Consider the following 18,787-nt stretch of genomic DNA (forward strand, 5'->3'; position numbering starts at 1 on the left):
ACTTCTTCAGGCATTTGCTGGGTACAATCTTTCTTCCTATAGCTAAATCTCTCTTTCTTGCTCTCTCTTTGCATACAATATTGTGCAGGTATCGTTTATTAACAGACTATCACAAACTGAATGAAAAACCAACCTTTCCAAGACCTATACTGTTTCAACTAGAAAATGCTAACACTATCATGTTTATTCCTAAAACTATGAATTAAACATCTCCAGGAGTTGTGAAAGTGGTTTTTTTTCTCCTTCAGCAGAAAACATGGAAAATATGGATAGCAGCAATAACAGTATCACAGAGAAAAAACAAGCATCACAGAACAAAGTTGCATTTGTAGAACTCAGTTACTCCAGTCAATTAAAAAGCTGTTCTAACAAGAAAGCTTGGTCTTGCAGAAAGCTTAGTTTATGTATCTTTGCTCCCAGAATCATTGATTTTAATGAAAAGAAATGAGTAAACTATTAATGGGTTACCTTCTGGAAGAAAGGCTTCGCTATAGTCCCCTTTTTGCCTTCCTGTTATTTAAACAGTACAACAATTCAGTGTACAGTTCCATCCAACACTTATCAATATATTACCTATAACAATTAAGCATATTTTAAAGAAAGTGTAAGAGTATGTGTCATTTAAAAATTCTCTGACAAGTTCTACTGAAGTCAACAGGAGAGCTGAATTTGCCCATCCTGTTTGAAAGCAACTATCACCAAACATACACAGTCTACTCATTAAAAAAAACCAATAACCTTTCACAAAATTATTAAATATACACATAAAGATAAGATACCTCTATTGTGGGATGAGTATTATGCTTATAAGCAGTGTACAGTGGAAACTGAATCTGAAAGATTTTTGCCACACACAGCAACAGTTTTTCCTTCTCATCAGTGCTCCATAAGCTAAAAGCATCAGTGTTCTTTGCAGAGTCCTCCTCTGTCAGGATACAAGTTCTTGCAGAATCTAATTTTTTCTCTATAGATTTTTGCCGTTCTCCATTTTCTTCTTCATGAGACTCTCTTTCTACATTCAGGGGCTCATCAGCTTGATTATTCTGATCTTGCCATGTTGAATCTATATTAATAGTGCAATGTTTACAGAGCTGGTCCCGTAGAGCTTGAACTTGGGCAATCACTAAGTTAATAAGCGCACATACTACTTGGTTAAAGATCTCCAAATGCTTATACTCCTTGAAACAGCATAGACATTGTCTGCAAGAAAACAGAAATAAGTAAATAAATAAAAATTCCTGAAGTTGCTCAAGTCAGAAGAGCAAGAATGATCACCTCATTGAGACTGGCTCAATATGAAGCTAACAAAGGGAAAGACAAATTTGAATATTAAAGCAACTGACCAAAAGAAAGGTGCACATTAAACCATTTTCAACAAAGTATGTGACAGACTCGTTAAAGCAAGGAAATCCAAATGAAACAGACTTTATCCATCAAATAGAGTCACAAAGATCTCCTTAAACTCTATGAACATACCATTATTTCCAAATGCTCACAAAAAAAATGAAGTCCCTTTTATTGTTCAGCAGTTGCCACTGTAACTAAAATATACCAGGACCTGGCATCTTAGGGAGGTCACTGTACTACTAGTGAAGCTGTCTTCCCAGGCAGGCTCCTGAATCCCACTCCTCACCTGTTTATCAAGAGCACCACAATAAGTCACTCGACACGTTTGTCAGCTGTGTAAAATATATATATATATATATTTGCAAATCAACATGGCTGCAAAACATTTGTATTTTAATATGTATTTGAGAACTGATTGCTTCCTTATCTGCATTTGTAGAAGAACTCTATGCACATTGGTACCTTTTGCCTGTATGGGAAATACAGTATCAGTAGTATCTTCATCATTTTCACTTTGCAGATTCAGAAAATATTTCCTGTAAATATCTACTATCCATTAATATCTCATATGTGCAATATGACTTCATGTGCTTGAAACTGTGATTCAACAGTAAATGTATTTTCATGTTAACAAATGAAATACCAAGCTGTAAGCAAAAAGAACAAGTGTATCTAAGTATCTATCCTTAGGGAAAGCTACGCACAGCAGGTTCTTTATTTTTGCTTACAAATTACCAGCCCTCCTGGCTCCAGCAAATTAGTCTCAATAATCACAAAAACCTAAAGTCTACTTTTCACATATCTGTATTTGAATGCTAATGAATACTGAAGAACTCTCCACTGGACAAAGGTACACTGTTCAAGATGGAAGTATGTGCAAAGTTTCTACRCAAGTTCTAACATACCTGAATGTGCCTACAGGATATAAAAGACCTCCACCAAAACAAACAAACAAACAAAAAAAMCCCACTATGGAATAAAAAATGAAGATKCTAGAAATACGACTTCTTTTAAGATATCAGAATTTCCAGAAGGAAACTGAATTGGAAACACTACATGAAAATGGAAGCMAAGTGTCCTTCAGGTTGAGCTGCCAGCTGATCTTTGGAAGGCAGAGACTTAGACTGTAGAAAGGAATTCTTAAGCAAGGCCTCAAGAACCAATATGACGAGATCCTCTAAAGCCCACTTGAAAGGGCAGAAAAGGTACATGAAACATATRAAGTAAAACTTCTTTCTGTGGCATCTTACTCTAATTTCCACTGTAAAGAATGTTTTTGAGGAAAGTTTTGTTTGAGGGGTGTTAAGGAATGCTTTCCATACTCTCTTGTAATAAGCAGCCCTGCATAAGGAAGATAAAAAGAAACCTGAATAAAAAACAGTTAAACGTCATCCAATATTTAAGTTGCATTTATAATGTTATATATGAACAAGACAAATCTCTAAATAGTTAGTGATCTGGGAAAAACACTAGGTTGCAAGTGTTCTCAGACAAGCTGAGATTCCTTGATCTGTCAAGGAATGACAGGAGTCTGGTTTCTGTTGATGATGATTGCGATTTAAAATCTTTCATGTCAAAGAGTATTTCAGAAAATAATGAACATAACCTTCTTTGTGTAGAGGAAGAGGAGGAGTTTGCTACCACAGTACCTAAAACACAGAATGCTAAATTGTCACTTGAAGACTAAAATACCAGAAATATCTACTAGCAATTCAATCCCAGGGATGTAACTGCTTTAACATCACTGTGAGCAACTCTTCTGATCTCAGTTACAACACAGCCAATGATATCCTAGCCCATCACACCCACGCACATTTTCTCAAATAYTGGCAAAAAAAGGAATGTCTGGGGAAAGATTATTGGAAGCAGGTCGATAGGTCTCCTTCATTACTGAGAGTTAGAAAGAATAATCTGTATTTCAGGGGATTCCAGAGCAAGCAATATATTAAGCAGCTCTCAATGGACTTTTTGTCTAAAAATGTGTCCAAATGTTTCTGGAACCCACATCTTTCAGCTCCCAGAGTAGCCCATGGCAGAGATCTATAACTCAACCACACATCATGCCTCAAGAAGATAGAAAGTTTCTATCAAGAAGATAGAAAGTTTCATGTTAAAACAGCAGCATACATGATTTGTCATTGCAATTTACCTATTTACTATTACATAATTTATTTCTACAACACCTAAAATGGCAGTCACATTCAAAATATGCTTTATCCCATATGCACTGGAAAACATGACATTTATATTTAAATAGTAAAAGGYCCTTTACCTTCAAACATTACTTAGCTACGCAGTAATAACTTGCCCATTTTAACTCACTTTAAAACACTTTTGTTTTCCAAGTACTACAGCCTACTGTTACTATTCAGTATCATCAACTCTTTATAAAAAAAATACCTTTGTGTCCAGGAATTGATGTAAGCAAATATCTTGAGCGCATGTTCTTTCCTGAGCTGCAATCCATCACCAGCTTCAATGACAGATACTGAAGAAAAAGAGAAACATATTAGTAAAACAATAGTGTGCAACTGTGTCATTTTTAATGAAATTTATCTTTGCTATCTGGGTAGAATGAAAAGTATAGTGTGAAAAACAACAACAAAAAATCACTTTATWATAAAGACCTTTACTATAAACTTGCTGTAATTTGACTGGAAAAGTATTTCAGCATGAAAATGCACAACACCCAAATAACTTACCTTATCATATTAGAAACTGAACTATTCAGCCAAAAATCTATGGTTTTGTTTTTTGTTGTCATTAAATAGAGACAAGGTTTAGACACAATTAGCTTCAAAATAAAAGCATATTGGACTCTGCTGCAAAAATGAGTGATCCGGAACAGCCTCTTATTTACTATTGAATACTCAAACTGGTCAACATCAAACTCTCCAGGTTCACAAAAGAAAACTTACAAATCACACAATCTGTTTCTGGACACTGTCATTTTTAATTGGACAAGGCTATAGGTTATACTGTGGAAACAACATTTTCCTCATCCTTATAAATGAACTTCTTTGATTAAAAACAGCTCATTCCTTATTAGGTAGCTGCAAGGTGCAGAGAAGCATTCCAGAAACACATGCCGGGAGGCAGGGGGGAAGGCAGGGGAAAAAGCTTTTAAGTATATAAAATAATCTAAAAACAACTAAATTTACAGGAGACTTGAGCACAATGTCTCCGCATAAGCTTCCCTGGGAAGTACAGCTTAGTGTGCACTTCTGTATATGAACCCTCTTCAACAATTTTATGATTTTTTATTTCCTTAAAATTCTGAGTCTGAATTGAGATGACCACAAGACCTCAACTTGCTTTTTCTAACCAGGTGATCAAGATCAGAGCAGATGCTATACGTGAGAGTATGCATGAAGTTATTTCAGAGTCTTAAGTCATCACCACTTACTACTTTCAAACATCACCACTTACTACTTTCTACTGGTATTCAGTGCTAAAAAATCACCAGTTGCCAGTAACAATAAGCATTTATCACACTTATAGACAGAAATCAGAACAGCTATATAGTGAACTCAAAATGCAAATACACCAGTGAGGTACTACTGAATGTCTTATTTTCATTCAAAAATGATAATTGTGCATTGATGTTTAGAGAAAGAAATAGACAAAAATAGTATATGTGTTGATGTGTTAACATGGATCTGAACTGCTCCTGATSCTTGACTTAGAGTTTTACTTTTGAATGAAATTAATTTCTTCCTTGTCCCAAATTCCTTTAGAGTTCTACAACTATCTAATCGCGATATAAATGGAGGGCTTTTTCCTTTTTTATTGATCATTTCTTTTGTAACATAAAACCAATTCATTTCTAGATTTCAAAAAACACTGATGTCTTCTTTGAAATACATGTTTCATGTACACACATACATGTATTTCTATATAGGCACACACATATATAAGAAAACACAAGTTCCTGCCTCTTAGCAGGGAACTATGAAACTTTAGTCATCTCTCTTCAGTTTCACTTCTAGCAGGGTTTGAAGATCTCCGTCACTCATGAACAAAGCACAAGGTGGCACACACTGCGTGAAAGACAGATACCTGTCAAAACTTTTATTTTAACAGACAAACAAAAGGCAAATTACTGTAACACTTGGACCTTCTTRATTTGTGTTGAGTTTGCCACAGAAGACAGATCTTTTTCTACATACTGTATGCAAAACACTGGCAAAGCATAAAATGTTCCTAATGTCCATATGAAGTTCTCAATTTTCTAAGCTTTGCTGCATGAAGTTTTTCAAACTTGACACAATCCTGTTGACCATAACTCAGCACCAAGCAGCCCTGGAAGCCCAATTCTAATTTGAATGATCTTGTATAGAAGTTTCTTAATTTATAAAATTTGCCTCTTTCCCACATCCTACCACTTAAAAACACACATTCTGAAAAGTATAGCAGTGACTTCTCATTTCCAGGGGAGCTTTATTCACTGCAGTACCTTGAAAGGCTCTCAAATTTCCCTCTAAAATTAAAAAAAGGTACTAAAAGTTAAGATGGCCCTCAGAAGTAGCAGCTGCAATTGCCACACAAGATGCACAGATTGCAGAAGTGAAGGAAATACTTAAGTCTAYGTCTCTGCAGAATGTAATAGAAAGGAACATGTGCTATTTGAAGAAACCGATTTCCCTGTTTATACATTTCATAGTTATATTGATTCTAACTAGTCTTATTTAGTACTGACAAAATCACACAGCAACTGTATACACAAATGTTTGTACCTAGAAGAACTTCTGATCTTTTCCCTAAAAGTCCTCAAAAAGCGCAACCCAGGARCAACCGCACCGAGGCTGCACTTCCCCCTCAACTTCAGTTCATCTACATTTGTGCTACAACCAGAGTTGAGCGATGGGCAGGGCTTCTCCTGGACCTTARCTGGAGCTCTCTCTTTGATTCCTTTGCAGAAACTGAGTGTTCAGCTCAGCTGCTTCCAGTCCTCACAACCAGTGTTCAAATATCAGGCTTCCCCAGTTTCTGGGAATTAATTAAAAATTATACATAGAAAATAAAAAGGAACAATTGCATTCATTACCATTCCTTCTTGTTGATTTTAGCCACAGGATTCCAGGATTTTGCTGCAAAGACTTCACTTCCGTATCATGACATCGCTCTCCTTTTGAAGTGGTTTTCCTCTGCCTAGTACAGGCAAGAGTTAAAACAGATCCATCCGTTATGGAGGAGACCCTTTCTTCTCTCTCTCTCTCTCTCTCTCTCTCTCTCTCTCTCAACATGAGAGGTCTACATTCTTCAGGTCCTCCTCAGCCTGGTATCTCCCAGGTTCTCCCACCTCTGATGTTTCAAACCCAGCACTAACATTCACAACACCAACTACAAGCCTTTTCAGTAAGTTTTGCTATGACAGGCCCCCTTCTTGCAGGTTAAGGTGTTGGACAGATTTTTCCAGGTTCTCTGAGTTCAGACCCAAAGCAACAGCACCCCTGTGTGCTCCAGGAACAGCAGAAGCACATCCAAGTGATGGCCCTTGTGTCTTCTGACCATCTGCCCTGTGCTTAGTAACCAACCCCTGAAGCCTGAAAGAAACATGCCATGGGATATGCTGCACGACAAGTCTCCTACTCAGGGTCAAAACTCCAGGAAATCTGCCCCCTGCAGCCAGTTTTGATCCGGAGTAAACATCCCTGGAAYACCAGATTTTTAGGAAACTCAGGCTAATGATTCCTCCGTTTGGAAAGGTAACACCAGGACATAATGATCCTCCACTGCTACAGAGCTGAAGACTTGCAGGGCTGGCTCTGCTCACACKAGGCTCTCTCCAGTACAAATCAAGAATTCTGTAAGAATGACACTCGCCCTGGAGCTTTACAAGCAGTCACTGCTTGACCACGCAGCATCTCTGTCACTAGTGCCACTCCAGCCCTACGCTCAGCTCTTCCCCAGTGTTGGGCAGCCATTCTGTTCTCCAAGCACTCACCAGCTAGTCACATGAGAAGCCTGCCTTAATTCCCTCTCCTGAGCTCTCTTTGTACACAATTTTCTTTTTTGAATTGCTCTAGTCCTTTTATTCTTCTCCATTAAAGCCTCGCATACCTTTTCATCCTCCAACCCTTCCTTCTCTCTTTCTCCATCAAATACCTTTTTCCTGCTTTAGGTACAATTTCACAATCATCTTCAGACTAAGTCAATCTTCAGACTAAGACTATAGCAGCAGCTGCCCCATGGGTGCCTTGCAACCACTCCTAAGCACCTCAARCTGGGGACCTGAACTGACTCAATCCATCCATCCAGCAGCATATCATCCACTTTCTTTCCCCCCSCCCCCATCTTTGCAAGCCACTGAATATCCAATGGGAGCCATGTAAATTAAGAGAGGTTGGAAGGAAAGTGGGAGAAGTATGAAGCTGAGAGAAGTCAGAGAGAAGTCAGCACTGATCAGCAGTGATAGAAAATAAGCTTGGCTCCCCCTGCCTGGTGTAACTTCACCCTAACACTGCTCACCTACCAGCAAAGAAACTGGAGACACTGCCATGATCACAGAGCAGAAACAGACCCTAAAGGCCAGATCCATCTGAGGCAAAACCAAACAGCGGAAGACAGACTAGTAGGTAAATTCCAGCTATGTATTTCCTATACTATAAATATAATGTAGAAAATGAGGTCTTTTTACACCCTTGCAATGTTTCGTTTCACAGACTCTTTGCAGCAAGTTGGCCAAGATGCCTCTTTTGTCAACACAGCACCAGGTAAGAATGATCCAAGCTGCTTAACTGACCTCAGATAACTATTATTGCTTAATCCCTTTTACCACCATCATATTTTCAGACATTTCTTTTCTAAAATCAAACATACTTAAAATGTAATGATTTATTAAAGTAGCTGACAGGAGGCCAAAACAAGGCATGAAGTAAAAATTTAAAATATTTCAGAAAAGAAGTGGCTTAGTTCACTGCCCTTCCTCATTCTMCTTAACCTGTCTGAAATGAAAAAACAAGTGACACACACCTGGGCTTCCACAAAAGAGTCGATGAACACGATCTCCCAAGCTAAGAAAAAAGACTTTTAATAAAGCCATTAAAAACAGAATGAGAAAAGATGAGAAAAACAGAAGTCAATTGCAAAGAAAGGGCCAATATAATTTCAACTGTGGACAAATAAAGCTCATCTCTTTAAGTGCATTTTTAGCAAGAACTTCAGAGCTAGAGGAACAGACTGTAATTAGACCTCAAGGACAACTACCATGCTAGACTTATGAGGAATATCTTATATCCGAAGGTCACTTATCATGCTAAGTACACTCAAATGGCAAGTAGAAAGAGAAATTTTAAAAAGTATATTCTCTATTTTTTTCTGAAATAGTAAGAAATATAAACAATAAATTATGTTAATATGTAAAAGCAATTTCTACATATTCAAAACTGTAATGACCAGCGTCATGTATAAATCTTGCTCCTTCCCTTCCCCCACCCCGCCCCAACACCAGCTTCTCTACAGAAAGACCAGGCACTTTCAGAATGAATGTCATTCGCTGAAACTACTTTCTCACACAGACTAAACAGAGGAAATAAGGGTCAAGCACTAAGTGAAATAGCATTAGGGAAAATAATATCAACTTTAGAAGAAATACTGTGTATTAATACATCTCACAGCTATAAATCAGCCTTCATATTCAGATATTTTAAAGACATATATACACATTGAGATATTTTCTGGACAGTTACTTTTTTCCTGAGATCAACAGTGGAGAAAAAAAAATAGGCAAAGATTTTACCTTCTCTCATTGCCCTTTTACTTCTACCCATTATAAATYCTGCTCTCTTTATTAAAGATAATTGGCAGCCACTTTAGACATACACGCCAGAGTTCTTTCAGAGCTTTACAAAGCTATCTTTAAAAAGTATCTAGAGGCACAGTGTTGACTGAACTTCAGTGTCAGCAGTTTGGTCTTAACTGCCCAGTCTTCCCTGTAACTTTTCTGTAAGAGAAAGGCAGCCTTCTTTTCACTCCCCCATCTCCATGAAAGTATTCCACAATATTGATTGGACACACATCAAAAAAAATGCTAAAACACTAAATGCTAAAATGCACTAAATACTAATGACTCCTTTTCCTCAGTATTCGAAAAATTGCTCAAGCATCACATTAGTATCATAATTTATGCAAACTCCCTTTAAATCTAACTCTGAAGTTCTTACCTATAGAAATACTTGACAAACCACTCCAACATACCAACAAAGTATCCTTAACTTAAGGTGAAGTTCTCATGTTTAACTTCAACCTGGTAAATTTGTTTTCCTTCTTCCTCACAAACTTTTAATTACAAAGCACACACAGATTACAAAGCAAATATTAATGGGACAACATAATAGCTTAAAGATGGGAATTAGCAACTTTAAGACTCATTTCCTCAGGGGGAAGAATTGTCAAAGGTCTGCAAGTCTAAAGGATAGTGTGTTCTTATGAATGAAAATACAGAAGCTACTCAAAAGAGTAAGGAAAGAATAGTTTTAACTGGTCCTCAAACCATCCCCAAAAACAGTCATCAACTGTTTATTCACCATTTGCATAATTCCCCATCACCAGCACAAAAGCAGAGGGAACAGTTTTATTTTAATTCAGTATTCCATAAAACAGCATAGACATATTGCAAGAGCCATGATATATATGTTCATTGGACAAATAACATTTACAAGCTATAACTTCACCAAAATAAGCAAGTCTATTAGCTGATCTTAGCCAATTTCCATGTTCCTCTTTTTTCCATGCAAACATCATTACAGTTTTCTCTTTGAATCTCCTTCTGTTCATTTACTACATATTTTTCCTATCCAGCAAGCATCTTTCTTCTACTATAATTAATCAAGACAGTGTGGAGCAAAGCAGTAGCAGTTGCCTCTTTAAAGTTGTATGTAATTTAGGAATTCTCTTCTCTCAAAACTGATGCCATGCCAAAGTTCGCAGTGTGCTAAGTCACAACTTGTTTTGGTTTAAACGCCGTGTTTATCATGCTTATCAAGCCTTCTACTCAAGCCAACAGTTATCTTTATTAAGAGCACCTTATGACTCTCCCCTTCATAAAGACAATATACCTCAGCAACTGCTTTCAAGGAGAACAGTTCTGGAAGAAACTTATTTAAACACAGTCATTGCATGAAGGTTTTGTTTTGTTTTCTTCAACACAGCCAAATGTCRATTACCAGCAGATAATTTACCTAGGTTTCACATTAACAACCTCACAAGCTGTAGGACGCTGGAGCTGGTTCTGCCCAGAAGTTATCTAGATGAATCAGTATCCAGGTGACCTCTTACCGTCTTAGACACATGCGCCACCACAAGCTGAGTGGCTTCACTGGTCAGCACAGGCCCAGAGGCAGCACTGCCATCTGCACACAGAGCAGCACCTATGTGCTGCTGTGTCAAACTCTCACTGGTSCTATGTAGTGTGAGCTCCACCGTTTCATCACAGCATGTCCAGAACCAAGATGCATCACGCAACGCATCACACATCTCGGTAGCCATGGGTCAGGATTTGCAAATACAGAATCAAAGCAGTACCATCCAGCAACACAAAGAGAATTGCTTGGGCAAAAGCTGACCCAAGAGCACCAGCTTTGCCCTTCTCCACTTGCCAGCTCCTGGGAAGGTTTCTGATTCGGCAYCACACTGTGGGACTACCAGCCATTAAACTTCCAGGGAAGCCAGAGCTGTGGTCCAGCACGGCGAGACGGGTCCAGCACAGCAAGGCCAAGCAGCGTTCCTAAGCTCTTGTTCAGCATCAGTCGTGGGAGATGCATGGGGCTTACGAACAGGAAGCTACAGTTATCCCTGCACTGTCATTCCTCAAGCTTGTATTAGGATTTTCATTAACTGAAGAAAAAGGCTGTAAAGAACTTTTGATGCATCCACACCATTCATCGATGTGAAAGGTGTGCCCTTACTCAAGTCCTATCTTAACTCAGTTTTGCCAATTGTTTTCAACTCCAAGACAAGATGTTAAAATTCTGGGCAGATTACGTTTTGCCCTTTAACGCAACATTGTTTTATCTCTTCTTTCAATACAGTATCTGGCTCACTTTAAGAAGTATTTCCATAGAAACAAGTCTGCTTGACATTATCAAAATGTACAGAAGCCTATACTGGTGGGCGTGGAGACTGACTGCTGACCATAAATATTTTGACAGCCACCACTCTGTTTCTTAAGGAACCAATTCAGGATTGAACAGTGTCCACATAAAACCAATTCCCAGCACATCACTAATTACTCCAAGGCAATCTCCAGAGCTAGAGCTGCCACCCTCAGGGCAGAAATTACTACTCTGATAAAGAATTGCTTATCTTGTTTAAAATGGCATATTTATTTGCATTATTTCTTTCTTGTAACATATTAGCCTTGAAAACAATATACCACAACTYGACTGACTTCTCACATAACTAGAAACAAAACAACAAGAGCCCATGACTGCAATCACAGTGACCAATGGGAAGCACCAGATTTCCAGTAAATTTAGAGCAGAAGTGCCTAATGACTGTGACCTCCCTTTTACAGTCAAAATCTGAGAGGGGCAAATATGATTAATTTCTTACAAAATATATTTGAGCTTCCTTAAACAAGGAAACAAGAGGGATAAACCAGCCTACGGGGCTTCAGGCAGTTCCTTCAAAAGCCAAAGAGCTGCTTGATGACAGGACATTTTTGATCAAAACAGACACAAGCAAGCCTCATACTAAAAGAAGAATAAAATTTTGAGAAAGGACAGGCAAGTTGCAGAGCTGCATTAAGATTCTCTCTCAGCTTCCAGACATATGCTTGTCAAATTCTGCTGTCAGTTTTGCTAAGAAATCCTGCATTTAATAATTCACTGAAACACATGGTGTTTTCAGTAATTTATTGGCTAGTGTCTAATTGCATAATTCTTCTCTGAAAGCAAGTAAAGCAAAAGAAATGAGAGATGAAGACAATGTGTAAAGCCAATACACACAACTCCAAGGTAGTAAGTTTTGTGGCAAGCATTCCCTACCCTGGTCAGAAAACATTTACACATGTTATTGCGAGATAAATGAATATTTTAGAAGTCAAGGATCAGGAAGTGCATACAGCTTAACAATCTGTAACTATGCCCAAACACAAGCTATAAAGTCAACTGTTTGGAAAGATCAAGATGGACCCCGCTATTACAACTTTCCAATTCCTGATGACAAATCAAACTCTGTTCTGATCAGCTTGATCGGACTGTATCTGCTTAAGTATTACTTCACAAGACAAAGCATTGAGACTTACTATAAATACTTCGTGGTAAAAAGTTTCATTTCAAAGAGCATTAGGAAGAAAGTTCAGACAATAAAAATACTAATTCAACCATAAATAAAGCAGCCACAGCGTATTCCTAACTGTGAAGATTCAGAGACCAGTCAATGTAGCAACAGACACATATGGGACGGCAGACAGACCTAAACCAACTACCCCCTTGCTTTTACTGAGCTTTTTCTCACTGCACAAATCTTCTGAAATTCTATTGCTTCCTGAAGCCAAGAGTACAATTAAGTAGCTAAAAATTACCTCAAGTCCACCATCAATCCATATTTTGGTTGAGCGAAAACAGGTGAGGAAGTGAGCTCACAGGCCCCAGTGCTATCTACACTCATTTCACAGCAAAAGAAGGAAAAAGGAAATTTTTCAGAATACTTAACTGTACCTTTAGAGAAGTTTAAACTAGGGACATTATTGTACAACTGTGGTGGCAACCGATGCCCACTAGTCTACAATGCAGTTTCACCATATCATTTCTGATCATGAAATCAGGTGTCTGAAAACAGYAGCATAAAATCTTAGCCTCCTCAACAGACTTCCCCAACTCCTGATGAGATTTTTTTTTATAGTTTGGCTCCTGTTCTGCCTCTCTGGAGTCGTCCTCCCTTGCAAGTACACCCCTGTCCATTCCTATCCCCACTCAGAGCTTCTCCAAACAGAAARTTTAGAAGTGAAAGCATGTCAGTTTTATTTATGCCCATAGAGTTTAGAACAAAAACTGATCACTGTGTTTCCAAAAAGCAGGGCCAGGCAGCAGAAGACAGCTCTGCAAGCTACCAGCATGTCAGTAACCTCACTTAAAAAAAATACCTTCAGTTGTAAAAACAGAAGGTTCCATATTGTGATTTAAATTAGAAATAATTTAATAGCGTGCATCACAGATTAACAAATGGGCGTCTGACCATTTCCAGGAAATGGAATTAAGTTCTCATTAAAAATATASCAAATCCTCCAAAACAGGTTAAGGACACAGTAAAGAGATAAAGACAATAAAGAAATAAAGACAATGAACAATGGATAACACAGCATAAAACACACACACTAATATCATATGACTTCTACGCTATTCACATAATTAACTGGCTAACAGACTATCTTCTTAAGAAAAATCTACTCACAGCTCACGTGAGAAGTCTGCTCTTGTAGAACAAACACTTCAAGTTTTGAAGGCATAGGATTTCACACAAAATGAGAAATGAAAAGCAGTWAGTTCCCACCTTTCTGGGAGAAAGCAAACAAAAACTTCTCAAAAGCTTGCAGAAAGCTCCAGCGCTTCAGGTATTCTTTGCAAACCTGGCAAAAAGCAACCACATGAAATCATGCTCACTATAGGAGCACAGGCTCAGCTATTAAGAATCCACATATACCATTTTTTGAGTCTAGTACAGTTGTTCRATGGCCTCCAAGAGAGAATACTTAAGTTTGTGCTGTTATGCCTTACTTCAGTTTCCATCCTAAAGTTTCCATCCCTGTTTCTGTATATAATTACAAAGATTAAAAACTCTTAAGTGGAAATGAAGTAATAAAACTATGCAATGAATTGGGGCTTTCTTGAATCTACTAAGGTAAGAGGAAAAACCAAACAAATAAACAAAAACAAAACACCTATTGCCACTCAGCTCCTATTTTTTCATGGGAAAATCTGCTGTGTGGATGCAGACCTCAAGATCACACCTTAATTGCCATGTGTTTTCAAAGCTTTATTTACAGACCTTCTATAAATTAGCTATACAAATRTCAATTTGTATAGCTAATCAAAGGTACTTTTTCCATACAAGACTTTCTGACACATTTCAACTTCTTCAACTAGGTGGTTGTTCCAATACTAAGTCTCCCAGAGGAGTTCTACATGCAGGCAGACAAGCACAGAGAGATTAARAGAATAAGTATTTCCTCTTCTAGTATTAACTAAAAGATACCTATAACGCATTTGTACCAAATTTCCTCAAGAAAGTCTACTTTCAAACACCTGAGATTTTGAAAACTCCCAAACTTAATGAAACTACAAACAATCAGGATAATGAACTGCTAGGAAAACCAGAAATCCTGACAGCTGCACGTCCATCCATGTTCAGCGCTCAGACAGCAGATCAATTCACGTACAAGAAACTGAGTGAGAAGAATGGCGTCTAGACACTTCWCACACTATTTTAAAAACTGCCATCGTGCTATGTGTTACACAAAAAAATAAAAATATATGCTTAAATAATAGAAATTAAGTAGCCACAACTACATTTAGTTTCAGCATGCTATTAGTATAAGCAGCATTCAGTAATCAATACAGCCACTTGCTTCTGAAGATAAGATTATTTTTCAGGCTGTCCCAGCATCCTGATCAGTGTAAACGCATAGCTTAACCTGCAAAATATCATTTCTTAATAGCTACCTAATCTGAAGAAGCTAATAGACAAGCTACATTTAAAAAAAGCAAATATCATAAAAACTTTCCTATACATATAGGCGCTCTCATTTCCAGCTGTCCCCAATACCACAGGAGACTTAYCAGGGCTCAATGCTGGAAGCATCAATACAGCACTATAGCACCACCATCCTCCACTCATCTTGTCTCAACCAGACCTGAACAGCRGCCAAGAAAACTCAGGAAAGAAAGTTAATCTGCCTATTATGGAAGCTGCTAAAGGAAACAGGAAAGTGAAAGCACGGAACCTAAAGCAACAGAGTAAAGCAAGGTGGAGGACAGAAGAAAAAGCAAAAAGAACATGCAAGTGAGAAGAGAAACTGAGAAATGCAAAAATCATCAGCACAGTAACACAACAGCAGAAGAGCTGCAAGAAAGATAAGGCATRAGATAAGAGTATGATCGAACTAAATATTCAAAGTAGAAAATACAAGAAATAGCAGTAATTAAGTAAACATCCAAACCTCTAAAATGCCAACTTACAGACTGCCCATCAGTGGCCACAGAACACAATTCCAGAGAGCAAGATTTGCTTTTGAGTCTCACTGTTAGTTGAGCACAGAAAGGCAGTGGCAAACTCCAGTGACACAGAGAAAGCAAAACTGTAAGGAATTTAAAGTCAAAGTGAAAAAAATGGTATTAACAATGAACAGATATAGTTTGCTGTTTAGCAAAGGAAAATAAGCAAAAAGGAATTTTACAAACTAAAAGGACTCTSCAGAAGCTGTGTAACTCCCTCCACAAAACCCTTGGTCCTCCAAAAGCCAAGACAACTCCTTAAAGTCRAGCAGAGGGAAACAGGACCAGCGTCTGCTCTCCAAGGTACTGCCCCTTCAACGACAGCACAAAATTTCTAGTCTAGACCTCATCGTACCAGCAATGCCCCATCTCATTCTCCACCACCAAAGTACTTAAGGAAAATTAAAACAGCTCTTCTCCCCCAAAACTAACCATGATAACATCCAGGATAGCCTGACACATCTCAGAAAATGCTTGGGAATTCAATAGCTTGAACACTATCCTAACAAAGGGAAAGCCACACAGCACAAAAACATTAAAAAATTTAGCAGGAAGTCTTCCAACATAGGATACGAATTGACTTCAAGTTCTACATGACCCATACATTTTAAAAAGTCAAGATTGTTTCTTGAATTTAAATAAAGGTATTTACCTAAGCAGGAATAACAGCAGAGATTGTGCAGGCTCCTTATTAGGGAGACAGAGAACACCTACAGCATAAAGTTTGAGAGGATAAGTGAAAGAATTAATTACTGCTTAAGAAATACTTAGCCAAGATAATATTTCACTATATAGAAGGAGAAAGATTTTACTAAAATGTCAATTGTCCATAAGTTACAAACAAATCAGCAGAATAAAATGTACATAACTTAGCATCACTGATTAAGTGTCTGGAGTAATAAGAAAGAACCAATCTTCATCAGCATAAACAAATTTTGGGACAAAATAAAATCATTTTTGTTCACATCAGCTAACACGCACCAAAACACAGCAAAACCTGAAGTATTTTCCTAACAACAGAATTTTATCTTTAAACTGCTTTACAGCTACAAACAGCAAGTTAAAATATTACTTTATTCTCCCTTCCCTTTTGCTTTAGAAGGTTCACTATTAGGAGATTGGTTCCTCCTCTCTTTTTTTTTCCTCTAGGTATTCCAATTCATTTGTACTGTCACTTCACAGAAGTCTAGAAACTACTACAAGTTTGGAAAATATTACTACAAAGCAAAAGAAATCTTCCTTCTCCTCTAAGTGGATGCTGCATTTTGGATTAAAATGGTGAAGGTGAAGCAGAAAGCTGGCCAGAAAATCTTCATTCCCAGAAAAAAAAGAACTGATATAACCTAGATATACCTGAGCTACCTAGTAGACATGACTATAAATTTGTGCTAAAACTTGTTTTTCCCAATCCGTAATACTGTGTTTACAATATGTAAAAGAAAACAAACAAGAAAATCCTATAGCAAGACCATCTTTGGAGTTTTAAGACGACATCCATCAACACCAAGCGCACTCCAAAAGATGCAACTTAGACAGTCTCTTAGGCAGCCAAGGCAAGTGCAGCCGACTTGGGATCAGCAGAGCCACGTGTATGCCTGCATAAAAGCWATACAGATGGTTGCACCTTCCTTAGAAATTATTTAAGAGTTCACAAACTGAACCTAATTATGGTTTAGAKCAAAAGATCACTGCCAGATTTCAAAATTGTATCTTCTCACTTACTTGAGGTAACTAGTTTTGCGAGCACCTACCAAAACAGAACTATCCTGATCAGGGCTTCTGGACAGCATATTAATATAAATATTACTACAGAACAAACAAAACTTGATATAATCCCTCCTTGAATGACAACTGGCATCCAAAGGAACTAGGGAATGTACAGCATGGCATACCAGGGTTCATCTCAGGACACAAAATGCTGTAAATTAACATAAAGACATTCAATGCCCTCTACATATTTTCCTGTAGAAAGTAAATTCCTTTAAATGAATTCCTTAAAAAGCATATTTTCATGGCRTAATTAAGTCTTTTGTAAATAAGTGTCCACATTCTGAAGAGTAAACGGTCATGTTTTCTTATCTTTCCCTATTTAAGGCTATTAAAAATGTGTATGTTGAGGAAGATTACCTCAGATATCAGATCAGCCAATAGAAAGATGTTATTACTATTAAATGCCTACCTAGGAGAAATGTGTGTGATGCTAACACACCTAGAGCACTCGAAAGTAGACTGTTCTCTCTGCCTGCACAATACATTGCCTTGAAATGCAAAAACTGTTTTAAAGCTTGAGCATTTAATYGAGGAAACTGTGTTTTACTGATTTCCTGGGCCAAGTCATAACTTCACGCTCCTACTACTTCTCAGGAAGTCATAACTCCTAGAACAGGGAATTTTCAGTGTTTTATAGTTATATCAAAAGCTGAAAATAAAGTTGTTGCTAGAGAAAGCAAAACTATTTCTTCTGTCCACAAAACATAGCCTGCTTGCCCTGCTGAAGCAATGAAATTTTGTATTAAACACAGGCTGATTGATTCAGAGCTTTTGTCAACAAACACTTTTTTAGAYTACAGGTTTGCAGTTCTACCATAACTGTATTTGCATAGAACTAGGCCCACTGACTACTTGTTATAAAATCAAGCCTAGGGAGCAGGAATCTTGTAATGAGCTTGGGGAAGACAAACCTCTGGGCCTACCCAAAGGTCACAGCTTGACAAAGGCTCCCGTTCTGCAAACTGTCATGAGCATGATTAATATTCCAATAGTTTACTGTAGGATTAATGTGCTTATAATAAAAATATGCAGTGCTGTTTGCAGAATCAGTCAGTTTCATCCTGCTGTCCTCCATAAATTGGTAAACCCTTCTGAGGAAAGCATGACCTTCCCTTGCGCTCATTTCAAAACAAAAAAATTAAGAGTTATTAGTCAGTTGAGTAAGTGACCTGTCATACAACTGATACCAAATAATTGTTTTGTAAACACCAGGGCAAATGAAGACAAAAGGTAGTATGCACTGTGCATAAAAATATTTTGTTTGGTGAGAAATTGTTAAAACAAACCAAATGACGTTTCCTGGACCTCTTTCCAAACACTGTTTCAGTAGTTTCAGTAAAGAGGCAATCCCAAATGCTCAAYGGGCAGAAAAGGAAACTGCTGGCAGCCTCTGGCTCACACATTTTGGGTATGACCTCATTCTTCACTACCACTTTTCATTTTTGCTGCAGTGT

The 18,787-nt window shown here is 37.8% G+C and overlaps 1 protein-coding gene across 1 annotated transcript in view; it reads right to left on the reverse strand.

Moving 5' to 3' along the window:
- Positions 1-18,787, reverse strand: part of USP34 (ubiquitin specific peptidase 34) — a 126,599-nt gene that overhangs the window by 105,601 nt on the left and 2,211 nt on the right. Inside the window, exons 2-3 of the mRNA XM_026052909.1 lie at positions 3,748-3,835; positions 780-1,200 (exon numbers count right to left, since the gene is read on the reverse strand). Of these exons, the coding sequence (XP_025908694.1) occupies positions 780-1,200; positions 3,748-3,835 (509 nt within the window). The remainder of the gene's footprint in view (positions 1-779; positions 1,201-3,747; positions 3,836-18,787) is intronic.

The sequence above is a fragment of the Nothoprocta perdicaria genome, unplaced genomic scaffold (assembly GCF_003342845.1).
Source record: "Nothoprocta perdicaria isolate Ctin4 unplaced genomic scaffold, notPer1 scaffold_93, whole genome shotgun sequence".
Lineage (NCBI taxonomy): Eukaryota > Metazoa > Chordata > Aves > Tinamiformes > Tinamidae > Nothoprocta > Nothoprocta perdicaria.